Genomic DNA, 14,218 nt, shown 5'->3' with positions numbered 1-14,218 from the left:
TAGAAAATAAACTAAGTAGCCAGACATCTGGCAATTCTTCAGGAGTTTAACTCAAGTTCCAAATCATTTATGAACTGGAGAACTGAAAGTACTGTCCTAAAGTTATGCTCCTTCAGTTTTAGTGCTTGAATGTAAACTGCATAAAGGAATTAGCCATGTTTCAGTGAAAAAAAAAGATTCAATCCTTTCCTATGAAACCAGTCCCCGATTGTTGTGGTTTTATCTGAAAGAGACAAGAATCAGATTACTTCCGTTGATTGCATTTGTATATGTATGCAGACAAAATGTATGGGTTTTATCTTCATTTAAACTACACCATCTCTATGAAGTCCAAAATGTCTTCAAAAATATCCTGGATCTATTATTAAATGGTAATATATATAAATATATATATAAATGAATATATAACACAATGGAGCACTGAATAGTTATTTTTTTCATGAACTGTTAATTATTTTTAATGTTTACATGTTCAGTAGGAAGTCTGTACACTGAATTTGCTGCTATTAACGATGATTAAATAATCAGAACATTTGCATAACAAATGGCAAAGGTGTTAGTGTAATGGGTGGAGAAGGAGCACCCGTGAGCTTTAGAGTAAATAAATTTGTAAGTGCCTTATTCTTCTCTAGTGAGACCAGGAGTGCCTTTAAAGAAAACAAGCGTGCTGTGAAATGCTGATGCAAGTACTGGCAACAAGCGTTGATGTAATGCAAAATGGTTTTTAATCCTTTTTTTTTTTTTTTAACATGTCAACACCATTATTATCAATAAACCTCTTCTAGCTGAACCGGTCTTTGAGAACTTTTTTTTTTTTTTTTTTTTTTTCATTTAGCGATATAAACAGCTTGCCCGGTCCACGTTAACCCCTGGGGCCCAAACCCTGCCCCTCGGCCCCGCCCGCCGCCATTTCCACCCCTCGCTTCAGCTCGGAGCCCGGCCCCGCCGCCAGGACTACACTTCCCAGCGTGCCCCGCGGCGCAGGCAGCGAGGGGCGGGGCGGCGGCCGTAAGGAGCCGGGCGCCCCAGCGGCTCCGAGCCGTTGGTTCCGCGGTGCGCGGAGGGCGATGGGGCTCTGTGCCGGCTGCTCCCCGCTGCTGGCCGCCGCCTTCCTCCTCCTCCTCTTCCTCCTCCAGCTTCGCTTTGCCTCCCCCGCCGCTTTGCCCGGCCGCCAGAGCGAGCCCAACGACAGGCCCATCGTCGGTAAGGGGCGTTGTGGGGTGGGGGGCACTCACGACGTAGCCATAGCGCTGTGCTTGCAGCCTCTTGAGGTGCCTCCCGAAACTGGCGTGAAACCTCGCGGTTTGCTACAGTTTTGTTAAATTGTAGGTAACTTACTTAGGATAAGGCGTAGTACTTCCCTAAAACAGAGGAGTCGGGTAAAACGCGTTCACCTGACCCCCTGTGGCTAGGCATTGCGATTGATGCCCCGTTGCCTCGCTGTTCACAGTTCTTCCAGGCAATAAAGGTATCAACCTTTGTAACGTGGCATTTCAAAAACTAAGCTCTGATTTCTCTTTCAGCGCGTAACATTTCTGTGAAGTGTTCTCTATAATGCTGGTTTTCTTTCTTGGACCTTTCAGGGGTGCTGGCACAGGAATGTCACTTCAACAAGTTCCAGCAGTTTGGAAATTCGTATATTGCAGCTTCTTACGTGAAGTTTTTAGAGTCTGCTGGTGCCCGAGTTGTCCCACTAAGGTAGGTTTTTATATCCTTGTGAATGGTTAATAATCCTGTAACATAAGGGCATTAGAGGCACCTGAAGGTAGTTCTGCTGATTTTTTGAGTGCTAAGTGCTCGTCAAAGACCATTTCAAGATGCCACAATTTACAAGCTATTTTAGAAAGCAGAGTAAAGGAAAACTGGAACATATAATTTTTAATTTTCTTACCAAAATGTATTATTTTTTTCAATTTTTTTAACCTGTAAAATTACTCAGTAGTTCACATTAGTGTTTTTTCCAAGTTAGCTATGTTCAGTCTAGTGTATTTTGCCCTAAAAACACGCATATCTAGATAGATAAGACTATCTTTTGACACATTCTGTAGTCCTAGAATCTGACTAGTGGAGGAAGACTATCAGTAGTCCTTGAAGAAATCTAAATCCAGTTTGGCTCCAAGTATGGGTCACTAACACCATGTTGTATAATATTTTGATTGCTGTGTAAAAAGTAGCAAAGTAAGTAAAAAAAGTGACAATATTTCATAGCTAATTGTTAACTACGAAGTAGTAAATGTGCTATTGTCCAATGCTAAAATGACCTTTATACAAAGTTAAAGGTAATACTAATGAGGCCGCAAAGAAAAAAAAAAAAAAAACAAAAAACTAAACACAATAGAATGTATAAAGGCACCAGTGAAGTGCCTGAATTATAAGCCAGTGTTCCTCATGTAGCTGGTGAAAGTTTCAGAATGGTTGCTGACTGAAAGCTGTATCAATAACACATTGAACCAAGGCTTCCAATTCTTTCAACAAAGTTAGATGCCATAAAGCTGACCACTTTGAATATACCCAGTGTACCAGTTCTACACGAGTGTAGGCATCATACTGTTTTGCTGGTGCTGAGGTCATTCTCACCTTTCTACTTCTCAGCTTCACCTTTGTTGAAGAATGGGCGTGACTAACTGTTTGCAGTTCTTGGAATCAATCTGAAACTGGAGTTGCCAGTCTGCAGGAAATAATAACTACACCACTTACGTAAATGCTAAATTTAATGATTGGTTGAGAAGGGGTCTCAGACTACCTAATTCTGAACTGTACTTGACAGGGACCTGTTCTCAGTTGTGTGGATTCTCAATCTCTACTGAGCTGTTACACGTGATATGTTTCATTTGAACTGGGACTATTGTATTCTAAATGTTTAAAGCATGCTTTCTATGTATTTTCTATGCCCCTTGCTTCAGTTCAATAACTAAGATATTTTTGTGATTTAAATACATATATTTCATGTGTTCTGTAACTATTTTTTGGTGTTTCAGATTAAATCTTTCAGATGAAGTGTATGATAAAATATTCCACTCTATTAACGGGTAAGTTTTGAGCACTATCTTTCTGTTGAAATATATGATAATTCCTGTTTTGAGATCTGGCATATCCTCAAGGATAGTGTCTTATACTCTTTTGGAAGGTTGTGCTGAGTGTTGCAGATGTGTAAATCTGTTCTAAGATGGAGTACTGTTTCATCCCACATAGGTCTGCTGCATTTCCTTCCTTTTGGAGCATGTCAGTTAATCTGCAACACTGTCAGAGTTCGTTTTAGCACTCTCCAGTGCTTGCCTGCAAGTACACAAAAGTGGCAGGATAGAGGTTAACAATTGTTTTTACTTTACTAGTGAAGTAGGTCACTTCCTCTTTGTTATATTTTTTCTTACCCTCATATGAGTGATCACCTTAATTTTGAATTGTAATAGTGCTTACTGGGTGTGTCGTCACTCTTCGTCTTCCCTTCCCAGATCTTCCCATCCCTTCCCATCCTCTCCGTATTTCCTCTATTGTGAAAGCTTCTGATTTCCAGTCTTCATTACCCTATCTCTTTGGGTTCCTTCTCTCCTGCTTCTCTAATGGCCCATATTGCCTGGTGTGATTCTGTGGCTTAGATCTCTGTTAGACAAATGTATTTTAACTTCTCAGCTGACCTACAACCATTATCCACCCAAGTGTTCTTCCTGAGTTTTTAAATGTCAGATAATGTGATCTAGTTCAACACACATTTAATTATGGACTTAGCAAAGTCAAAACCTTTTAGGTTTGCTTTAAGCTAACAGTGCTTTTCAGAAGAGTTAAACCAGCTGGTGCTACATTTCAGTAGCTTGGTTGTGTGTGATCCCCTAGCATGTGATTGGGCTACTTGTAGTCATGAGATGAACATCTTAAACCATGAGTATTTTCATTAAACGTATGCATATAACAGAATGTTAATCAATGTGAGTAAAACCTGCATGTTTAGATTTGTGGCTGTCTGGGGAGATCAGTCTTACACAGCACACCCTATACATTAAGATGCGGGTCTTTACAGTGTTTTGGTGAAAACAACCATATGACAGCTATGCTTTCTCCCCTGTGTCTTCTCATAGTGGAGAAAAAATGAGTAATTTCATCCTTTTTTTTGTGACTGTCACCCTCTCTTTCATTGCCAGACGGACTGTAACCTGTGGAATCTCCTCTTTATTCTACTTCCCACCTCCATCAATGCACGAGGTGGTATTAGGCAAATAGATCCAGTTCTGTTATCCTTCTGTCTTTGCAGTGACTGGCAGTTGGGTCTGTGCTATGTAGGTGGGTAAGGATGATCTATGTTTCCTCTTGTTGCCCTCCTCTGTCACCTAATGGCTTCCACAATACAGTTGTTTATAACAAATAAGAGAGAAGGACTCGCTATACTGTGGAAACTTATTATAAGAAAGAGTCACCACTGATTTTTCTGACTAGATCCCTGGTGTCCCTAATTGAAGGTTAGATATCCATCTATAGGCTTCTGAAATCTAGGTGTCCTAATGTAGACCCGAATCCTACCCTTAAAACCACTGTCAAACTTTTTCTCTGTGTATGCTGCCCAGGTTTTAGTTTGATCACCATCATTCATTGTTGCTAATCAGATTCTTGGATGTTGCCTTTCAGGGTACTTTTTCCAGGAGGTGGTGTGGATCTAAAGACATCAGAATATTCCAGGGTTGCTAAGATATTTTACCGCAAGGCATTAGAGGTAATTACTAAAGAACAGTCTGTTCTTGTTATTGTCACTTCTTAGAGATCAAAATGACAGGGAAGCTTGTATTCTCAGTTTCCCACTGGCATACAGTGTGTTAACTATAAGCCAAATAATAAGCAGCTTATTGCTAGCTTCTGCTTAAAAAAGTCATTTCATAGCTTAAGATTCAGACACCCGATGCCCTTTCCTGTTACGTGTTGTGTCATTGTCTTAAAATCTGATTTCTTTGGGTGGGTACACTATCATTTATTCATTATAACTGGGACTTTATTGCTGTTTGGAACCTGCAATAAAATAACAACAATGCCTTCCAAAAGCACAGGGTGTTCAGTGACATTAAACATTGAACAAAATTATAAAAAAAATTAAAGGTAACTACATTTATGTTCACTTAAAGTTTAGACTTTGAAGGAATTCTAGAGAGACTCTCAAATAATCCAATTTACAGTAATATAACATTAAGGCTTCCTTTAACATATATGCTACAGCTAGTGAAAGACCTTTGTTCTTACTTACCTGTAAGTAGATTTAAATACATATTTGGAGGTTCATATGAAAGATGTACATGAGATAATCATAAGAGTTTTTATTTATTTATTTATTTTAAGATAATAACGTATTTTGAAGTAAAATTTTATCTTGTAAGTGCATTGTGGAAAGGAATGGAGATTCACTGAGCTTTATACTCAACCCCTGTGATTTCTGAAGGATCTTCTGTATTCAGGTTGAATAAAAAATGCAAATTTTCTTCACTTTTTCTTCTTTACTGGCTTTATTTAATTTTATTTTCAGCTGATGTTGATTACAATTGTTGCAGAAGTCATAGCTCAGAAAACTTTGCCCAATTCTAGAGCCAGTTGAGAGTAGTGCTTAAACTACTAGTACAGTAGGAGGCATTCACTGGCAGTGAGGAATTCCTTTCTGCTCTGGCTGCTGACTTTTCTTCAGCATGCAAGGAAAGTGAAAAGAATAGGAATTTCTGTTCAGTCTTCTTTCTGTAAATCTTCAGAACTTTTTATTTTGCTGCTTTTTATTTTGAAGGCTAATGATAAAGGAGATTATTTCCCAATATGGGGGACATGCCTTGGACACGAAGAACTGACATATCTCACAAGCAACAAAGTTTTACTCGTTAATACCAAGACAACTGGTTTGGCACTTCCTTTGAACTTTACCTCAGGTGAGAAATTCATGTCTGAGTTTTGCTGAGAATTAATGGAGAGGTGTTGTGGTTTTGTTTGTAATAAACACACGTGGCTGAATGTTTGGGAGGTTTCTGAAGACTGTCTTAAGTGCTTTCTTAATACATTGCTGTGACTCTTTATGAAGGCAGTGCAACTCTATGACTTCTAAGGAAGAGATGTGAGCACAAGCTACTTGAAACCAACAGCAATCAGCAAAAAACAGAGTTGTGGCTCCGTGAGTCATTTGATCATTTGTACCTACAAAAATAATGTGGGTTTAGGTCCCTTTTTGTTACTGAGCTGGACAAAATTCACAGTCCCAAAACGTATCAGACTTGGAGAGCAAGTGCATTTAAATTTTTCACCTTGCATCTTTCCTAATGATGAATATTTACACTGCTGTCTCACTTGAACAGTATTGAAATCAGAGAGGGTCCTGAAAGTAGAGCTGTGCCACTCAGTAACACTTGTCGAACGTTGATTCTTGTTATACTTCATATGAATTTATCCTTTTGTGAGTAATCCATGTGTGGTGCATGTAGTATTCATGAATTCTGGCAATTGTAGCCACTCTGAATGGAAAGGTCACTGAACTGAGTGGCAAAGCATTATGCTTATCTGTGGGAACTTAGGTGGTAAAGTTGGGTTCTCTCTAGGTCAAGGCTGGAAGACAGTGGTAACATCATACTTGAAACCTGTTGGAAGTTACTTCACTGACTTTTTTCCCCTTGCAGTATATTCTTAAATCAGAAAGTTATACCACAGAAACAAAAAAGGTTGCTTTAATGTAGTGTTTTATTAAATAGGTCTCCTTCTATTCAGTAATAGACAATCTGTTAGCAGTTTGAGTAATGGACAGTATCTTTTTTTTCTCTTTGTGACAGCTGCAAAAGACAGTAGGTTGTTCAAGAATCTTCCTAAGGATTTGTTACGTGCACTTGCTAACGAGCCATTGACATCAAACTTTCATAGATGGAGCCTCTCCATGGAGGTATTTAATCATTTTATTTCATTAACACAAATGTATTCTCTCTGTTAAAACTAGAAATAAGTAAACAGATAACTCACCTTTATTTTCTTTCCTCCTTATTGCAGAATTTCACAAAGAATGAAAAGCTTCATAAATTCTACAATGTTCTGACCACTAACACTGATGGTAAAGTGGAATATATATCTACCATGGAAGGTAGGAAAACGAATTTCCTTTGTATGCTATGATTGTAAGAGAGTATTTCTTCAGAGGTGTCAGTTTATGCTAATTTGTACAGCAAGCTTACCCTTAGAATAACAGGGTGAGTGCCGACCCTATATGTGCTGACTGTGAGGAACATACAGTTTACAGACAGAGTTTATCTTTTGAGTACATATCCTTGAGCCTAACTGCTTACTTCTTTTGCCCACTGTTCCCCTTCCAGATATGCTGTTGCAATTTAGCAATATTGCAGTGCTGTGATACAAAGTGTACAGCACTCATCTTGTAGCAGTTTAACCCCTCCATAGTGCAGCATGCCTCTGTTGTATCTTGCTTGCTATCTGCCTCTTTATGCTTGTGTTCCTGTGTGATGCTTTATTCTGTGTGCTGTATGAGGAGAACAATTCATGGTACTGAGATATAACAGCAATATCCCTCATTACTTTGACAGCAATCCTGGTAATTGTTCTCCTCCAAAAACCTTTTGTGCTGGGTTGTATATGTTCTGCACCGCACTTGCTCAGCTCAAGAAACAAGTTAGCTCATTAGAGAGTAGTTTATTTTGAATAGTATACTACTAGCAGCTTTACAATAAAGCCCAGCTGTCAGCCTATGGGATTCTTCTGTATGGCATGCTGGCAGTCCTCCAGAAGAGGAGAATAACCGTTTGATCAGAAGACCTAATTAGGCTAATAAGATATGTATCCTGTGTCTGCAAGCAGTTTATCACAGAGTAGTCATCAGCTGCTGTGCTTCTATTCTTTTTTTTTTTTTTTATATGAAAGGACTGGCTTCCCCTGGCACAGAGCAGATGGGAGCTGCCACTGTATTGACTGGGCCTTCAAGGGGATACTAAGACTTGGATCTGTTTTGACTTGCTCTCTAAGCTTTTGTGAAGCTGTTGATAAGTCAGATATATTTGTAGGTTGTCCTTTGAGTTTGTTTTGCAGTAAGACTTAGCACATCACTCTTAAGGCATAGATCTTGCTTAGATCATTCTTTGATGAAAAATGTGTTTGTTGCAGCATACAAATACCCAATTTATAGTGTTCAGTGGCATCCGGAAAAAAATCCTTTTGAATGGAAGAAATCAACAGGCATTCCACATTCCTCATCAGCTGTAAGAGCTGCATATTACATAGCTGACTTCTTCGTTAATGAAGGTAAAAAGTTTTTTGTTTATCAGTTTTTAGAGTGAAGAAGACTCTAATCTTTCAAGTACCTCTTGCTGCTTTCTTAAAAGTTTATTCTACAAGCTTTGTAGACTTACAAAACACAAGGGGTACTAGAAGTAGAATGGTTTTGTAAAAGTGACATCAAAATGCCGGTCATTCTTGCAGAAGTAGTCTCTCTTTTCAGTAGACTGGGCTAAGACTAAAAGTCTTGTCTGTGCTGTGATTTTTCTACCATTTTGAATGGTCTCTGTAACATCTTATCCTGCCTGGCACAAAGACATTGAAATGGAAAAAAATGCTCCATTCAGAATCCCACATACTTCCTCAGTTCTGAACTGAGGAAAGTTGTTGAAAGTGTTTTCTAACCAGAATACCAAGATTATAAATGCTGCTTGGGCTCAGTATACAGATGTGTCAGGGGGTGCAACATAGTGCCAGTAGTATATAACTGCAGGACGGCATTTTGAGGAAGTTTCTGAATTTTCACTGAGCTTCTAGTTTATTTCGTCATACGCAAAGATGTTGAAAGTAACTAATGTGTGAAATTTTGATAATTTATTATACTTTTTTTTGTTCACTGTGAGTGAGTGATGTGGAAATGCAGAAGTATTTGAAGCAATCAAACTTGCTTTATTCTTTTATCTGTACCTCCTAAACCATTCCAATGAAATAGCATTTTCAGATATTAAACTGGCGATGCATAAAATTGTCTCAGCTAATTGACTGGGAATATAATGAACATAAGCAATGGCCTAAGTGAGTTAGGATTCCAGATTTCATTTCTCATCAAAAGAGTCACCATATTGGAGAAATCGGACAGTGATTTAAAGAAGTGAAATATGTGCTGACCTGGTCAGTGAAAATGTAGAAATAAAAGTTATACGTTGTACAAGTTTAAGGCTGTTTCCTTGCATTATATAGTTCTACATTGGTTTGTGAAAACATAACAAAATAATGTAAAATTCCATATTGGTATCCATAAGCTTCACGTATTTATGAATTTTAGTAGTGTGCTTATGGGATAAATAGGGTAAAGTGTTAAGATGAATCCAATTTTTCTTATGCTGTGTTCTAATGTTGTACAATTCTTCAGCTTTGTTTGCTACATTCTGTAGTACCTATCTACATACTGTGTTACAGGCAGAAGTAAGCTTGCTCTAGCCATTATCCAAGTAAATGTGGCAAAATTCAGTGCCAACTATTCTCATAAGTCCTGCAGCGCATGTGAGTTTGTTCATTTGTGTATGTGCACACATAGTTGGCTTGTATGCAGTACCACACTGAAATGTAACCAGCTTTTGGATGTGCTGGACTTTAATTCTAGCAGAACAAACTGGTGTCAGCTAGCTGCGTGTGTCTAGCCTCTGCCTCATATCAAACCAAAAGTTCCTCTTAATTATCTCCCCTGTCTGTGTACAGCTACTTCTACTATTTCATATCTCAATGTTGTGATGGGTAGTTGATATTTTCAGCTAACCTAAGGCAGAGTGTCTTCCTTAACTTTGAAAATTAACCTTGGGGCAAAAAAATGTAAACTCTTTTCAACTGGCAAAAATATTCTTATTTGTGATTTTTTTTTTTAATAACTAAACTGATATCGTTTTTATATTCACCTGTTAATTTTGTGTAGAGTTGCCAACATGACCAAATAGAGCAGAATTCAATTTTTATTGTCCTCACCAACACATGCCATGTTAGGCTGATAGTCTGATACATTTCTTCCAGTACTATGAGTGCTGGTATCTTTGGTAGGTACCGACAGTACCTCATGAATAAATCTTGTTGTGTAGTCTTGGTTTTAAATGAGCAATTAATTTTCTCCCTCTTCAGTAATAAAATACCATTGTAACCAGCTTTCCGAATCTGTATCTTCACAGTTCTCCATATATTAGTTACTGTGATTCTGTTTGCTGTTACGCTACACAGAATAGTTTTGCCAAGAAAGATACTGTCAAGGCTGATAACAGTAACGTGATGTATACTTTTAAAATGTTTTACAGCACGGAAGAGCCTGCACCGTTTCCCCAGTGAAGATGAAGAAAGAAAAGAATTGATTTATAATTATACTCCAATTTACACAGGAACGTTTTCTTCATTTCAGCAAGCCTATTTTTTTGATTGAGTGTCTTGTCAGAGGTGCCGCATTGCTATTTATAAATGGAATTATTTGCCTGCATTGCATAATTAAGCTGATATAGTGCAGTGCACGTGATAGAAAGCCAGACCAGTTCTCTTCCTTTACAGTGACTTATTCTGTGTTTCTTCTGCACTACGGGACCGCTAATCTGAAAATTTACGTTCTACACCATAATAGTTGTCTTGGATCACACTTTAATGCGAACTACAGAAAAATGCATTTTTTTCCTACAGGGAAGGCATCTTGATTGTGCTGATGAATTTGAACAATTTCAGGTTTAGTACAGGGAAAAATACTGTATTCTTATATTGCAAAATATGGGGGTTATCTCTATAAAACGTGGACTATGATAGCACTACAGATTTAAGGTGTATTCCTTACTAAAATGCTGTCCTCTTCAAATGATTTAGTGAACAAGACTTTGGATCTTGGGCCTGTCACAAATGTATATGTAATCAAGTTCTTGACAGCGACTAGTTTGTCATTTGAAAAATTGTCCAAAATAAGCATGATAGCAAGGAGACATGAAAAGGATGTGTTATATCCACTTTGTGAAACTCTCCATTGTGCATTCAATTCAATGTTCAGAGAGTTCATACCTTGTGAGGTCTACATAAATATGAAGATGTAGTGTAAATTAGGCATTGCAAATTTCAGATAAAGTAAGTAAGTGTGGAGAGTGTAGTTATGTGCTGCTTTCACTTTCTGTTCTTTTCAAATTCCTTTTTATATATATTCCAAGAATCTGTTTGACAGTACCTAGAATCAGCAGGCAGATATGAGGTACAGACTTCTCTTTGTATGTAAAAGAATGTAAAACTAACTTTTGCTTTATATACTCTAACTTTTCCTGTAGTTACTTAGTAGAATTCTCACTTTTAATCTGAGATAGACACTATTGTCTCCACTGAGTCAATGGAAAACTTTCTGTGTTGTTGGATAGTTAGTACATCTGGAATTCAGTAAATGGATGAATGTGTATAAGAAACCTGCTAATATTGACATAATGTGATAATAGCAGTTGCATTCGGTACAGTGCAATATTTTCTGGGTGTTTGATTTTTGCTTTGCTACATGGTTAGTTTAAATCTTGTTCAGTGGTTTTGTTTAACATTCAGAAATTTACCAAGACAATCAGCTATAATTCTTTATTGCACAGCTTCCAAATCCTGTTAACATCAGTGGGGATTTGGAATTCACGAAAAATTCGGGTTTATACCTCAACTCTGTATCATAGTACGTTACACTCTCAAGTACCACTTGAAAGTCAGATACACTTCTCAGGTTTCTCAGGTAAAGGGCACTCTAACTTATTCTTTATAATGAAACAATGTCATAAGACAGAGAAAATGTGAAATGTATTAATTAAAATAGTAGTCACAGTTAATGTTTCCTTATACTAGAAAGACGCTGCTGGGTAACCACAAGCTTAAACATGTGATACTGTGGATTTCTATGCTTGTCAGATCAGCCAAATTCAGTAAATCTCTTTTTCATATGGGTGATTTTATCATGTTAACTATATTATCTGATTCCTGAGTAGAACCAGTGTAAAGAGATAATCATGCTCTACAGTTGCATATAAGTACAGCAGCTAATCATAGGCTCTCAGAATGGCTCAGGCTGCCTTCAAGATCATCTAGTTCCACCTGCACTGCCATGGGCAGAGATGCCACCCACTAGCTCAGGTTGCCCAGGGCCTCATCTAACCTGGTCTAGTCTATCCAGCTAAGATACTTATGAAACAAGTCCAGCCACCTATTTCTTAGTCAGGTTGAGTTCTTCGGAATACCTCCGAGAACTTGCCTAAGTAAGAGGGGCGGGATTTAGCCTTAAAAATAGGGACCGACCTTAGAAGTCAGATGTCTGCTAACTGCAGTGGGAGTAATTAGTTCCTAAGTGTACAACTTTAAGGAATATTGTGTGTAATATGATGAAAGAGAGCAGTATATTTATTATGAATTTGTATGTGTCTTTTCTTTTTATCCTTTATCTTGTAAAGCCTTTTTGATGGTGGCAGTGATTTTTCTATGATACTTGAAATAAAATACATTCAAGCAGATGTGTATTTTTGTTCTTTGAGGTACCACAGATAAAGCATTAACATTGATTGGCCTTTTTTCCCCTCCATCTATGTCTGTTATCAAGGCAATGAATTGTTATGATTTTTCTGAATCATAAAATTTTGCTGAACATTCTGTGACAGTCATAATTCAGGAGGCTACTCTAACCTACATGTATGTCCACTCGTTGTGGTTTTGGGAACCATTTCTCTGTTGAGATGGTGAAAGTGAGGGAGCTGTCTATGTCAACTTAGTCCAAGAAGGTATGCAGTTACTAATCTCTTTCATTCTGCCTCTTGGCACTATAGCTAGAGTATCCAGGATCAGAATGTTTGCCTGCTTACTTGCTAAATTTTTAGTCGCTTCGTTTCTGCAAAAGTGATGCTCTTATGCTGTGTGTTGCTTCTATGCAGTCACAAAGCTGGTAGGCATGATGGCTAGCGATTTGCACTTTTTTTTAGTGGTAACTCATAGTCAGATGGGAGGCAAACAAGGGAAAGCTGAAATAGCTGAATGAGCTACTGATTTTGGGAAAATTTTGTGGAAAATGCAAGTGATTGAACTATGTTGAAGGTTATTGTCCATCAGAAGTAGATAAGGCTTGTGTGATCCAAAACAGAGTTAAAAGCTTTTGATTTAGAGCGTTGCCTAGAAGAAAAATTGAACAGGGCTACCAGGGAAGGTGGCAGAACAGCTGGCATGATGGCCTTAGGAGGAAGGAAAGTAAGGAAAGCACTTCAGTAAGGAAAGCAGAACTTTGTCACTTGTTCAGTGACAATAGCTTGGGTCAGCCACAGTCTGAAGGTTGCTAGACAAGTCCTTAGTGACATGGCAGGTCCAAGGCCAAGCCAGAAAGTCACATCAGCAAGTTAGGGTCAGGATAAGTGAGTTCCGTGGCCAGGCACAGGTGTATCTACAGCACAGTTCAGGCAGGGCCCAGAGACTGAGTTTAAATACACTGAAATGTAGCAGCTGAGCCAGGCACAGAAGCTTTCTACAAAGCTGCTCACAGCATCTTCTTGCACAGGCCTTTCACAGCAATCTGATCCTAAGTGTCATTGGGCATAGGCAACCTAACCCCTGTAAAGGTGAGAAGGGCTTGTAGAGCTGTTGGGTGCTCTCAAAGTCCTGAAACTCCAGAGCTGTAAGCAAAGCAACCGCTATGTTCAGTGAAATAAGAGCCTCTGTCTGTTCGTGTATGTGGCATCTTCCACCAAGTTCTCTATTCAAAAAAGAGATATAGGCACCCAACAGAGGGTTTGAAATTGTTTTTAGGAACTTTCAGTAAACCTCTTACTGCTCTAAGTGATTACAAGATTTACAATATGGTTTTTAATTTCTCAGAAATTATAACAGGTAGTTTTCAGGATTAATGCTGGAGAGAAGGCTGGCCATACTCTCATATTATTCAGAGTATGGTTTATAAGCCTAATCATCTTGCTTACTGCTATGTGGGGAAAGCGTCCACCGATCAGTAAAGTAAACTCTAATATAACCTGGCAGATTATATTCAAACACTTTCAGAAAAATTTGGTTTTCTCTTTGTAATATTTCTTTCTTACCACTAGATGGCCCACGTGAACTAGTAGTTCAATTTCTTACTCAGACGAGGTGGTCTGTCAAAAGTTTTAAGCGTCACGCTGAATAGGGTGCTTATTGTATTGTAGTGTTTACATATGTACTAGGATACATTGTGTTGTGGTACCTACATATGTACCAGGATTTTGTGCATGTGGAGGCAGATGGAAGGAGACAGACT

At 38.3% G+C, this 14,218-nt stretch overlaps 1 protein-coding gene across 1 annotated transcript; it reads left to right on the top strand.

Annotated features, from left to right (window-relative positions):
* Nucleotides 1-1,043: 1,043 nt before the first annotated feature.
* Nucleotides 1,044-12,456, top strand: GGH (gamma-glutamyl hydrolase). The gene is made up of 9 exons (XM_032181230.1): nucleotides 1,044-1,203; nucleotides 1,584-1,698; nucleotides 2,979-3,029; nucleotides 4,618-4,702; nucleotides 5,750-5,888; nucleotides 6,777-6,883; nucleotides 6,988-7,078; nucleotides 8,110-8,247; nucleotides 10,260-12,456. The coding sequence occupies exons 1-9, from the start codon at nucleotides 1,068-1,070 to the stop codon at nucleotides 10,379-10,381; spliced, it is 984 nt and encodes a 327-aa protein (XP_032037121.1). The 5' UTR covers nucleotides 1,044-1,067; the 3' UTR covers nucleotides 10,382-12,456.
* Nucleotides 12,457-14,218: the final 1,762 nt, after the last annotated feature.

This window comes from Aythya fuligula, chromosome 2 (genome assembly GCF_009819795.1).
Source record: "Aythya fuligula isolate bAytFul2 chromosome 2, bAytFul2.pri, whole genome shotgun sequence".
Lineage (NCBI taxonomy): Eukaryota > Metazoa > Chordata > Aves > Anseriformes > Anatidae > Aythya > Aythya fuligula.
Note: the sequence above shows the minus strand (reverse complement) of the source record. Positions and strands in the feature narration are given on the sequence as shown.

Coding starts and splice junctions, on each gene's coding strand:
- GGH (XM_032181230.1), top strand. CDS start 1,068: ATGGGGCTCTGTGCCGGCTGCTCCCCGCTGCTGGCCGCCGCCTTCCTC. Junction 5,889..6,776: donor TCCTTTGAACTTTACCTCAG/GTGAGAAATTCA, acceptor TCTTTGTGACAG/CTGCAAAAGACAGTAGGTTG. Junction 8,248..10,259: donor TGACTTCTTCGTTAATGAAG/GTAAAAAGTTTT, acceptor AATGTTTTACAG/CACGGAAGAGCCTGCACCGT.